Source organism: Mizuhopecten yessoensis, unplaced genomic scaffold (assembly GCF_002113885.1).
Source record: "Mizuhopecten yessoensis strain PY_sf001 unplaced genomic scaffold, ASM211388v2 scaffold4373_2, whole genome shotgun sequence".
Lineage (NCBI taxonomy): Eukaryota > Metazoa > Mollusca > Bivalvia > Pectinida > Pectinidae > Mizuhopecten > Mizuhopecten yessoensis.
In genome coordinates this window covers 684632-698207 of record NW_018405514.1, presented here as the reverse complement: position 1 = coordinate 698207, position 13576 = coordinate 684632, and the positions used below count along the sequence as shown (strand labels likewise).

General features: G+C 36.3%; 1 protein-coding gene and 1 long non-coding RNA gene across 7 annotated transcripts in view; one reads left to right on the top strand and one right to left on the bottom strand.

The window, feature by feature from the left end:
* LOC110448903 (zinc finger MIZ domain-containing protein 1-like) overlaps nt 1-13576 on the bottom strand; it is a 233241-nt gene that overhangs the window by 69582 nt on the left and 150083 nt on the right. For all 6 annotated transcript variants that reach the window (XM_021495396.1, XM_021495403.1, XM_021495399.1 and 3 more), the window contains one exon: nt 12900-13013. In XM_021495396.1, the coding sequence (XP_021351071.1) occupies nt 12900-13013 (114 nt within the window). The remainder of the gene's footprint in view (nt 1-12899; nt 13014-13576) is intronic.
* The window catches only part of LOC110448906, a 93320-nt gene that overhangs the window by 6640 nt on the left and 73104 nt on the right, over nt 1-13576 (top strand). The gene's annotated exons all lie outside the window — the stretch shown is intronic.

Here is a 13576-nt window from a genome sequence, read left to right as displayed (position 1 = left end):
GCCCTTTACTCACCTACTCGTGGCCTTTTACCCCCATTCGACTGACCCCTTACTTCCCTACCCCTGGCCCCTTACTTCCCTATTCGGGGCAACTGTTTCTGATTCCCCTCCTACTTGCTCCTATTTATTTCTATTCTGTCTTCCTCTAATTTTCATTTTTGTCCTGTACTCGTCTACCCTGTTTCATTCCTGTGCTTCCCCTTGTGCCTCTCCCTATCATCCATTTCAATAACATAATTGATGAAGACATTGTTGTTCATACTTGTCCCTCAATTATAAAAATTGTAGTTATTTAATATCATTATAGCTAGGTGCTTTTATCCTATTTAAGACTTGTAAGTTTCAACAAGCTGTAGGGTAAATGAGTGATTTTCAATAATTGATCAATACATTGTGTATGTGTATTTATTTCTGAGATACTATCATTACAATCACTGAGTTACATGTTTGTTTATTTAGTTGTTATTGTAGTTAAATCCTTCGTGGTCAATAGACTAGAACACTGTGTAAATATTTCGGTGATAATATCTCAATTGTATTGGTTAGTACCGGTAATTTTCCTTTGTGTAATACAAATGTGTACGACTGCTTGACTTGTACATAAGAATTGACGTAGTTGAATATCATGTGATTGAATGTTTTTTTAATCAGCCGATATTGTCACCTGGAGTTTGTTTACCGGGTATGAAATTTAAATACGGCACCTTTGTGATCTCTGACCTACATTAGCTAAAAGACTTACTTTTTAACCGAGCTGAAGAAAGAGGTATAAATAGACAACAAATAATCCTTTTATTCATTAAATGAATCACGGTTTCTGGTAACAGTTTCTAACACTCCCTTAAACAAGTACCTGTTGACATAGCCCCGCTCTTGACAATTCACTGACAAATTGTGTTTGGTATGGGGAGAATTTTCCTTAAATATGTACCTGGACAGTCACAAAACCACATCTATGCAATAAATAAAAGTAAAGAGATAAAAAAAAACTTTTAAAATTCTCTTTTAGAGTTTTCTTTGAAGAAACATGTTACTTTAAAGTTAAAGGCGGTACATTAATACATGTGAAACGGACTGATCATCATATTGCTTGGGCTGTCAAGATTTAGATCAGACCTGTACACTTGAGCTATGAATAAAGGACAAAAAACTGAAGCTTACATAAAGATAGATCATAATGCACCAAAACACCTTCTATTCCTGGAACAATGTTGTCTGGGAAATTATAATCTGATTTATAAAAACTCTGTGTAATTAATTTAATGTAATGGATTGTGCTGCAAATGGCAAGTAAAGGATTTGGTTGGATTCCTAGATACACATTTCATTCCCTCCAAGAACTTTGCATTGTTTCAAATCTATTACTGGAGATATTTCATAGACAGATACAAATCCAATCTACAGCATATTCAGTGACCTTTGACCACTGCGAGTTATCATTGGAGCTGTATAATTACAGCAAGTCTGCAAGCCAGGACTCAATTGTACCAACACACGGTGATACATCTACAGAAACCGATTGACATTGTGTAAACTATTACGGTAATCAGCATTTCACCATCTCTCGATATTGATCAAGATAAAAATCTATACCTAATTGCCACTTTCTTTTTAAAATTTCCAGGCCAAATACTTACCAAAACATCAATTATAAAAACAAGTAAGCTTGTTTCTTTCAATTGACCTTTAGTGTACCATGTCAAGGTCACAGAAAAGTAACTTAATATTAGAATACTGATAAGGTAGGTGCATTATGGGACTGTTTCCATATTTGGGAATTTCATATACTGTACATGCACCACTAAAATCCTCTTGAGGTTTAAAGAGATATTTTGGAAATGGAGAAGCTGTATGCAAAGTTAGATTACTTGGTAGTTGGGATTAAGGGGGATACAAGATTACCAGGAAATAGGAATGGTGTGGCTTGGTTACTGTGCCAATAATTGGTGTCTGTCTGAGCTTCTCTAGCCAGACATATAAACCTCGTTTTTTTACTGTGTATATACCAGACAGTGTATAGGCCTGCAGTCCTTAAGTGTCTCTTTCTCCACTAGAATTTGATAATGGAATTTGTGGAGAAAAGCAAACCAGCTGAATCTGTTGGGGGAGATATTATAACTGTCTGGTGGAGTTTTGTTTTCAATTCAGTCAACAAAAACCAGAAAGAGTTGTTCATCATTTAACATCAGGCTTAACAATCATGGACAAAAGGTCTTGGTCAGTCAGTGGTCAGTGACGGTCGAGTGCCTCCAGGTGACACGTTAGGCTCAGGTAGACCTAAGCCACCTAACTGTGGAAATCCTGATAAGATCATTGTAATGATAACAGTAGGGAACATTTGTCACCTGGATAGCCACAAAGGTGAAAAATACACTCTAACAGACTCAGAAATTCATATCCATTTTATGAGTAAACTGGGCGTTAAACACGGTGTACTGTTGATCCTTTAGTCTGCTGTTTATTGAGGTTATCTGTTGGCGGTAGGGGGAGGCCGGTTATTACTGGTTTATGATCCACGCTACAGGTAGATCTACCTGAGGAAATGCTAACCTACACTACTACACTGTAGATCAATCTCACACAATTAACACATGCAACAGAGAGCACTTCATATTATCTCACTTGTAGCAAATCACTATAAAAATATGTTTTCAAAATGCAAACACCTGTATCAAGATACCTGCAGTTATCTAGATAGGCTGATTGATGTTTTAAAAACATATGAGTATATATGTTCAGTTATACAAAAGTTCTTAATAATAATATCGGTTTTAGTATTTTCCGATAAAGATGATTTAATATCCAAGCATGATTAAAATAAATACATGATAATATGCATGTGCACTAAATCTTGTAGTATATGACAGTTTTGTTACTTGTTTCAATGCACGTGCTTGCCAAAGACATGTGGTTATAACTTCAAGTGCAAAAGTTCAGATGTTCAAACAGCTAAATGATTTTTGTGATTAAAATTCCCACCCACTTGCCCTCTTTGTGACTGTAGTGTTGCCCTCTATGTGACTGTAGTGTTGCCCTCTATGTGACTGTAGTGTTGCCCTCTGTGTGACTGTAGTGAACCTATTACACAAGCTATTTACTGTGTTATACAGCTGGAGATAGTGTGTTGGGCTTTTACCTTTGTACTACAGTGTTAGTCTATTTACAGGTACTTGCTGAGAGTAGGCTCAATAAGCGATGGTATGACACTGATTTAGAGTCGAGTATGTCAGTGATTTAGAGTCGAGAGTAGCAATGATTATTTGGCAGATCAGAGTCGATCCTCTGTCCTGGGATAATTACTCCTCCAAACGTTTTGGCCGTCTTGCCATTTTCCCTAGCCACAATATCTATAACCTAGCGGAAGAGTAAATAGATTTTTCAATTGTCAGGCTTACAACACAACAGGATTGCTACCATGAATAATTGATGGAGAAAATTAATTTCTCCAGAATGTCTGAATAGTACATCTTCATCATGGCAGAATCTGCAATAAAAACACAGACCCTGTCCTGTTGTAGTCCGACCAATAAGTAATAAATTGTGGCTCATTTGTGAAGAGAGCATCAATACTTCCTACCTGTAAACAATGCAAAGCAAGAGTTTGCTTTCAGTGTAATTGTGTGCTCTATTCCTTGCCGTTGCTTGCGGAATTGATTTTGTCTAATCATTGACTATGTTGATTTCGCCATTGTTCGGTTCATACAGCCCCTCGCTTATTAAATGCATGGTTAAGCACAGTGAAAATGAAACAGTTTAAGCTTCCCACAATGCTCAGTGTTTGCTGTCTTTGTTGGCAGTGGCGTTAAATAGAGATATAAAGGATGCTTAAAAACGTGTCCGGATACTACACACAAACTTGGTTCGTGGTCGGAGTTGACTGGGTTTCTCAACAGCAGGAGTTTGACAGGTAGAAGCATTGTAGCAGCTACCGGAAATAATATTATCGACAAAGCGGTGTAATCAAGTTTGAAAATAAAATAGTGAATACAGGAGTTGATTGCTTCACAGGTATTGACAGATCTGAACATTTAAATGTTAACCCGGCTTTGTTACAGGCGATGGGCCTGCAGCCATTAGGTGAAGCTGTACCGATTGTGTATTCAGCATCTTCAGCATTGATCTCATTGACTGTCACATCTCCTCAGTGGGCTTATCACAATCAATTAGACAAACACGCTCTGTCCTAAAGCTGTATTTAACATAATATAATGCTTGAGCTGTAGACTGCACACCAAGCAGTCGACTTTTGCCTGTCTGGCCTATTATAACATACTGCACCACTGTAAAATTCTACATACAGATGCTGAGTGTTCATCAATTTCTTGTTTACCAGGTCAATCTCCTTCTTAATGTTGACACATTACTGATTGTTCCTTTCAGGCCTCTAAGGAAAGGGAAGAAAATTCCTTCAATGGTTTGTCATCAGAGCTCACCATTCTAGATAGATGTTGTTGGTGGGGTTTTTTTTTGGTTTTTTTTTGAAACAAAATCTCTTTAACAGTGTAAAAGTTTTGCCCTTCATTAGTATTTTTGTAATTTAAATTTACACTTTCAAAGAGACTTTTTTTCTTTTGGTGTTACTTTTAGAATAAAAATAAATGTTTATGTGAGATCATGACAGGAACTTTGTTGAAAGGGAGATAACTGAGACAGAGCCGAAGCCTAGAAGTGTTGAAACTAAGTAACCCTTGTGATCTGGTAGATGATCAGCAACTTGTGGGGCAAGACGGCATAAGAACTGACAGAGGCATCAAATCTGATCCGCTCGGTGAGGGGAACCTTGAAACACTACAACAACTGTGACTGAAGTGTTGAGTGTTTTTGTAACGGAGAGCTGACATTATACAACAAAGCTTTATACAGCTTCACGAGAAGTAAGATGCATAGCAGAGGCCTGTACACTACAAAAAAACCAGATTTATTTGTTTTAATTGAAACCCATTTGGGAAATATTAATACATTTGGAGAAGTTCCTTATGTCAGTATTTAAATTCAAAGATATAGTATGTTATAGAACTTTAAATAAAATGAGGAATTACATAACCAAGAAAACGAGGTACATTTTCATTATCTTTCATCTGCATGTATACTTTTTTATTTGCCTAAAGTTTAAAGAACACCACATTTTCTGGAATGTATTTAAATTAAGAAGCTGCATTTTAAGAGCTATATTTACTCAAGAATGTCTTAAAGGATGTTTTAATTATATCCTGGAGGATTTTCTGTTTTCAAACTTTCATCTCCATAATATGTAGTGTTTATGAGAAATTTGAAATCTGTATTTGTGGTGTAGTGATGTGTTGGGGGTAATGGTGTGTGGTGATAAACCTGCCTGTGATACTAGTGGTTACCTGACCTGGTTCACTAGCCCTTGTAACAGTGCACAAGAGGTGTGCTGTCATCATTATACTAGTCAGATGAAAGTCAGCATCCTAAGGACTTTTTGCTAGCTAGTTATAGTCTACAGCCCAAAGTCAGAACATGTTCTAAGGAATCTGGGTGGTTTTATGAGGGGCCCTTGTTTCATTCTGTATGTCCCTTGTTTGAACACCAAGTAGGATTCCAATGAAGTTCTGCGGAATTTCTCCACACATAAAAACATTACACAGAATTCCGGTGTGTAGCCTCTGTCATAACTTCCAGCCATACTCATCAGCGATTTAACAGTCTCCTACCACAAAGTTTGGTTACACTTTGATTATCTGCCAAAATCATAATTACATGTACAAAAACACTCTTACATTATAAAACCCTGATTGTTTTTTCTCTGGTTTGTCAGAGAAAATTGGGTGTGTGTCTGGTGTAAGTCTCCAGGGGACTGACTTGTATGGTATAGGTGAGGGCGGGCACTGACTGGATAGCATTCTTCCAGTGTGATGACCAACAGGGATGAGGGTTGTTAACCTTACTCCAAACACCAGGCAGTGGACTCCAACCCTACCCCAAGGAATGGACCATGAAAAGTCAGCCAAATACATTTCCCACTCCCTGGTGGGGCCTTGAACCCTACCCCAGGGAATGGACTGTGAAAGGTTAGCTGAAACATTTCCTACTGTAGGTAGTAGACTCTAACCCTAACCCAGGGAATGGACAATGAAACGTCATTTTTTAATACATTTCCTACCCCAGGGTGTGGACTCCATACCTATCCAAGGGAAGGGACTGTGAAAGGTCAACCAAATACATTTCCTTCCCCAGGGTGTGGCCTTCAACCCTACCCCAAGGAAAGAGAAGAAGAGGTAAATCCGACCCAAAGGAAAGCAAAGGAGAGGTCTAATCCATGCTCGCTTTCTCCTTAAGATATAGATTCCTACCCAAGAGTATGACAATGAGGGGTCATTTTTACCCACTTTGTACCCAAGGGTAAAATAGCAGTAAGGACATAGTTCAAAACTAACACATATCTTGAACAATAGAAAACTCTTGTGAAAACTGATACACTTGTGTAAGCTAGGATACACTTGTGTAAGCTAGGATACCCGTGTATAAACTAGGATACACTTGTATAGTCTAGGATACACTTGTATACACTATGATACACTTGTGTAAGCTAGTATACCCTTGTGTAAGCTAGGATACACTTGTATACACTAGGATACACTTGTGTAAGCTAGGATACCCTTGTGTAAACTAGGATACACTTGTATACACTAGGATACACTTGTATACACTAGGATACACTTGTGTAAGCTAGGATACCCTTGTGTAAGCTAGGATACACTTGTATAAACTAGGACACACTTGTATAAACTAGAGTACACTTATGTAAACTAGGATACATGTGTGCAAACTAGGATACACATGTGCAAAATAGGATACACTTGTGTAAAATAGAATACACTGGTATAAACAAGGATACGCTTGTGTAAACTAGGGTACAATAGTTAAAAAATTAAGTACACTTGTGTAAACTAGAGTACACTAGTTAAAACTGGAGTACACTTGTGTAAACCAGGATACAATTGTTAAAACTAGAGTACACTTGTTAAACCTTGAGTACACTTATGTAAACTAGGATACACAAGTTAAAACTAGAGAACACTTGTGTTAGCTAGGGTACACTTGTGTAAACTACAGTACACTTTTGTTAACTAGGGTACACTTGTATAAACTAGAGTACACTTGTGTAAACTAGGGTACACTAGTTAAAACTGGAGTACACTTGTGTAAACCAGGATACAATTGTTAAAACTAGAGTACACTTGTGTAAACTAGGGTACACTAGTTAAAACTGGAGTACACTTGTGTAAACCAGGATACAATTGTTAAAACTAGAGTACACTTGTTAAAACTTGAGTACACTTATGTAAACTAGGATACACTAGATAAAACTAGAGTACACTTGTGTTAGCTAGGGTACACTTGTGTAAACTACAGTACACTTATGTTAACTAGGGTACACTTGTATAAACTAGAGTACACTTATGTTAACTAGGGTACACATGTATAAACTAGAGTACACTTATGTTAACTAGGGTACACTTGCATAAACTTGGATACACTTGTTAAAACTAAGTACACTTGTGTAAACTAGAGAACATTTGTGTAAACTAGAATACACATGTGTAAACTATAGGATATGTTTGTGTAAAATGTGTAAATAACTTCACACTGACACAGTCTCGGTTTAATTGGTTAATTAACATATACATATGATTGTTGGTCTCAAACAGCATTCATTAATCAATTTTAAAAACCTCCAACATGATCAAACATTCTCCTTTAATTTCTACACTTAGAAACTATTGCTTATTTGATCTTCTGTAAATATTTGATTTCCATATCGGATTTTGATCTACATAGTGCTGCCTTCATTTCGTTGTAATTGCTGTGATGGGTAATTGACAGTGGTTAGGCCACCTAATATTACTGGGAGATGTATTGATGTATATTAGAGAATCGGCCAATCAACACCAAGTGTGGCGTGGTGCTATTGTTCACATGTAACCATTACAACCATCTCGCCTCTGTTTGTTTGGTAGTCCACTTCCTGTGGATGGGAAGCGCTGTTGACAATACAGATAAATGGTTCGCCAGAAAGAAGGTTAATTTTGTGTTTCCATATGCCTGATCACACCGTGATAAATGAGTGCTGAAGAGACGCTCACAAATAAATGATATGACCGAGCGTATAAACCCGATACACATCCTGACAATCAATATCGTTCTCAGGGAAAGTCATCGGCATCCTAATAAGGTTGTCGTGTGAGTGACCCTGTGTGTACTGTTCATCGCTGGCTGTTGAGGACGTGGGTTTAATGATAACTTTATTTGCAGCTTTGACATTATTAAATACCTTGATTAAACAATTACCAGTATGAAGTCGCTAGCTCAATACATGTTTCACTGACCAACTCTCTGTCATCAATCGATACCCTGATCCGTGATCAATGCCTACACAGACATGTTCAACCTCGCCTATCCTCAATCACAAACGGATTAACATATATGATCTATGAAAACTGATAGATATTTTTTGTTTCATATCTATATATTTGTTTGGCCTCTCTTGACAGATATTTTGTAAAATAACACAATATCTTATTACTGAAAGTAATTTGTTAATTCCTTTTGTGTCCAGCTACAGGTCCTATTTTGAGGACACAGGAGGAAATGTGATCATATGGTGTAGGTTGTCATCACACAACAGGTCCATATGCTTAATTAATATGGATGGAGAAGCCCTAGAAATGATATAAAACCAGGAATCGGGCCCGTCCCTGGTGGGCTTTTCACATTCCCACCTTATTCCAGATGAAAGGCAGCATGTCAAATCAAACGCATTTCAAGCTAAATTTGGCAATGAATAGTTGACTTGAAAGATGATAAATGGACTCTCAAGAGATTCTTCCACATTTCAAAAGCAATTAGAAGACCATTATTATTGAGACGCTTGCATAAAAAGCTGACAGTCTGAGAGCTAAACAAGGGAAGCAACTCCTTTCAGCATTCTCAAAATAAATTTGATTTAAATTGATCCAAATATCTTGTTAAAAAAATGCTGAATGTAATGAAATATAAGAGAAGTTTATAATACCTGGCTAAATACCCATTAGATGTTGTTCAGCGACAGTCATCAAAACATTAGGGGACAAAGTTTGACCAATATTACAGTAACGGGTGGATAATGGAAGTGTGAATATTGATATTGAGATAAAAAAAAGTTATTATTACGATGATTGCATGATGACATTGTGTTATGAACCACATAGAGTATTGGATGTAAAGAATGAGCTGCACGCTGAGCTAAAGATGTCAGTATAGTGTCGCTTTGTCCTTACATTGTATATGGTATGGTAATCGGGCTGATTCATGACTGTAGCCCTTTAGATGTACTTGCACTTTTGTCACCCCACCTGACAAAAGCAGCCTGGTGATTCAGCCCACAATGGGATGGATCAGGTTGTCCTCATCCTAGACCTGCTTCATTAGGTAATAGCAAGGTCAGGTTAAAGCTGGAACTGGATCATTGCCACAATGAGCTCCTTGTCGATCACTAGATATTTCTTAACCAGTCCAATGAGTGTTGAAATATAACCACTTTCATGACAATGGCATTGAATGTTAGCTATGATTAAGGAAGCCAAGTATCAAAATAACAAAGGCTATTGAAAAATTCCACACTTATTCCTCCATATCAGTTTTCTTTTCGAGTAGTAAGAATATCAACTGACAAAACTATTCAAGCTCTTTAGTCCGCCAACAAACATGAATCCTTCCTATGAGTTTTGATGCTATTTTTGTCATATTTGGAGTACCCCATTTGACCCTCAAATTAGGAAGCCCCGCTGCAGTCGACTTGTGATTCAATAATCTGTATTATCTTGTTACAACTGCACCGGTAGTCCAACACAAGTGCACACGTGCTAGTAAACCACTGTAGAGGCTGTTAGCACAGCTACCTAATGGCTACGATCCTCTCACAGATCCTATAACTTTTAAACCAACATATTGAAGCCAATTACTGACAAGTTGATTCCTGGGTCCAATCTAGAACCCGGTTCTATTTCTGCAGCTTTTTTATTGTTTATGGTGCATTGATTACATTTCTCATTACTCGCCCATCTCGCGACTCGTCACTCATGAACAGTGTTACCACACGGCAGGGTACATAAAATCTCCCACTTTGTTTTGGTCTAATGGAAATATAGCTTCAAAAAATGCTTCTGTTTTACAACGTACTACTGTTTTCTAAATTGTATAGTCAGCTGTAATATTGTTGTAATCTTTTCACTTGAGTGGTTAACTAATGGGAGATAGTCAGGTCACGCTTTAAGTATTTACAGTAATGTTATTTTTAGAAAACTATGAATTTTATATTGACTGTGTACCACAAACTAAATGATATTATCTATGGCTGCTCAAAAGAGAGATGGAAATTAATAATAAAAAAGTGCAAAAGTATTTATGTAGCATAATTTGTGTCGCAAAAACAGTACATAAGTATAAACATAGCATTTGTGACGTCGTAAATTTTAAGTGTTCAGGTAGCATTTCTTGTTGTGTTCTAAAAAACTAATGACAATGTGGTAAAAGGTGATCTCAGCTTCCAGTTTAAAAAATATTTATGAAGTTTATCAATTCTTAACCATTCCTTGTTGAGTTCAAGCATATATTCTCGATCATAACCAGTTCATCATAATGAGTATCTTAACCATAAGAGACTAAAATTCAACTTAATTGTTTCAGATTCATTTAAGGAGTTTAAATTGTTTACTTTAATTTGATAGTTTTTATCCCCGACAGCAATGAAGTGCAGAGTTATTTGAAACAGTTGATGATTTTATAATAAAAAAATAATACTGTTTCATGGGTACATCAATTTGTGGATTAAGATTACACAGTAATTTAATATTTTTTTGGGGGAAAAAACATAGAAATTAAAACTGAAAATAGTTCTGGAAAGTTATAATGTGTAGCTGTATAGCACTATTGGAAAAAGGTAATCATTGATCCCTGTACAGGACATTTAGTACAGCTACCACAAACTGGAAAATGGAACACTAACATATTCTTACTACTGGTCTTTATCTTCCTGGTCCCCTAGAATGTTCTAAAAGACATGAGGAATTGATGGTTTAGTAGTTCCTGTTTTAAGGTAGAGAGTGACTTGTTAGAGAGTTAAAACATTTTATAATGATTCCCAGTAATGTTGCAGAAAAAAAGTATTATCAGTATTGTAGTGAGGTGGATCAAGTCCTTTAGAATCAAAAGGTCTGGGTACTTAATCCTCTTGGCTGAGGTGTTTTTTGTGAAAGTTATAATAAACCAGTTTTTTTGTATATAACTTTGCTAAAGTAAATAATGCCAACAATTTGGAACTAGTTTTCATTGGAGATCCAGCAAAGCTCTGGGACTCTCTACCTGAACTTATTCACCCCTACATATTTAAACTGGACTTGTCCGGTCTTTGATTGGTAAGGTTCATATGTGACTTTAGGGGTGAATGGGTTAAATGCATGATTTGTCCATGAGAAAATTCGTTTCATAACAAACAAAAATATTTTTTTTATTTCTGGACTTATTTATTCATTGACAAGATTAACGGCAGAATCAGTGGAAATAAATCCCCCATGAAAAACTTGTAAAAAATTACAGTACATGTAGAATCGAAAAGGGTCAAATGAAAAGGAAACAAGATCACACTTCCATAATAAAAAAATAAATCTATATAGTTGATCTCCAGAGTAATGTGTGAGATCCCAGTTCACAATAAGTGAGAGAGAGATTGGATTAGTTTTTGTTCAGACATATCCATCTACCCTGAAATTATTTATTTCATCAGATAAAGATGAACTGAAAGTGGCTCGGTATACAAGTGATAGAATAATATAAATATGAACAATTCAAGGTATTTTGTTACCACAACAAGTTAAGAAATAATCTTAAATGGAATACCTGTGAAACTTTGATGACTGCTAACACTAAGGTGACACAAGTATGACTCAAACCAGGTGAAAGTGAACCGACAAGGCATTAGTATGACTCAACTCATTCACCCCTGAAATTTCATAATGGACTATTCTAACCTTTGTATTGGAGGAGTTGAAATGTGACTTCAGGGTTGAATGAGTTAAGGATCCCTGTACCACTGCCAGAAACTGTAACTAAATGTGGCATGACTATAACTTTGATAAATCATTTTGTGGGAAAAGAAAACCATACCTTGCGAGACTTATATGTGAAATAATTAAAAAAATACAAACAAAATATAATTAACAACAATGTTCTGAGTGGGAAAAGTTCAAGGAAGAGGCTAGACCCGAATTCAAACACTGGACTTTATATTGTAACACTATAGCTCGATCTGATTGAGCTACCTAGTGATCAGAAGTGTCCTGACCCAATGGTGCCACAGTTAGATCCAAACGGAAGTTAAAGGGAGGTTACTTTATATACGAAAAACCACAGTGTAGTGGGACAAGCATCCATAAAGACAGACTACTGGAAATCTCACCACTGACAGGGAACAGTGGAAGTCTCAATATAACGTTAAAGACAACTGACCACCATCAAACTCCCATCATTCTTAATTTAGAAATGGAAAAAGACTCATTGTCAATTGAAAATTTGCCTCATCATTTTATAAAAAGACTGAGCAAGTATCTTTAATGAAGGGACTCTTTTTCTTTTTGAATTATTAATGATTGTGTATTAATTTGGCTTAATTGAGGTCAGATGTCAAAGGTCAAGGTAAATGAAGAAGTGTATTAATTTGACTTAATTGAGGTCAGATGTCAAAGGTCAAGGTAAATGAAGAACATTGTACACTTGCAAATTAAGTTTAAAGCATATGCATGTATTTAATCGTTTTGTTTTGCTGTCGATCCAATAAATTGTGATTGTGTTGTTGTCACTATTAAGACCAATGATCTGTAGCTCCTTGACAACAAACTTACGGTTAGGCACTGTATGAGGGAGTCTTCAAAGGCCTTTTGGAAAGCTCGCATGTCGGAACACCACTCCAGCAATTCTCTGGCTGCATTTTGGAACCCCGCAGGCGTAGACAAGTGCTGAAACCCAATCAAAATTGACATTAGAATGGAATACTAGCATGACAATTGCAATTGAAATGCTTCTGTCTTAATTCTTTTTCCGGATACAACAAAAAAAGAAACATCGATTTCACTTTTTTTCAATAATTGATTTCAATATTATTTGCAGTTCGGTACTTTATGCCGGAAGTTTTACCATAATAGCATTGGGAAACCAATTTTAGTCAGCAAATATATTTTGTAAATGAATTAATCATCATCTTGCTTTCTAGACGTTGAAATTCACAATAAGATTGAAAAATACCTTTGTCTTTCAATTTTGGAAAAGAGATCACTATCATGCACAGAAACGAAGCATGCTTCTTGTCCTTTTGAGGGCTGATTTCTTGGCATATATTTAAAACAGTTGACATTTTATGACGACAGTATATTAAGTTACCCATTAGAATTCAAAAGACACAAGTATCGGTGAAACAGCTCACAACTATATTGGAACAAACTAATATCGAAATTGTTTTTTTGATCTCTGCTCAATACATATAATTCACAGTACTGTAAAAGTCTATGGTAATCGTCCTAAC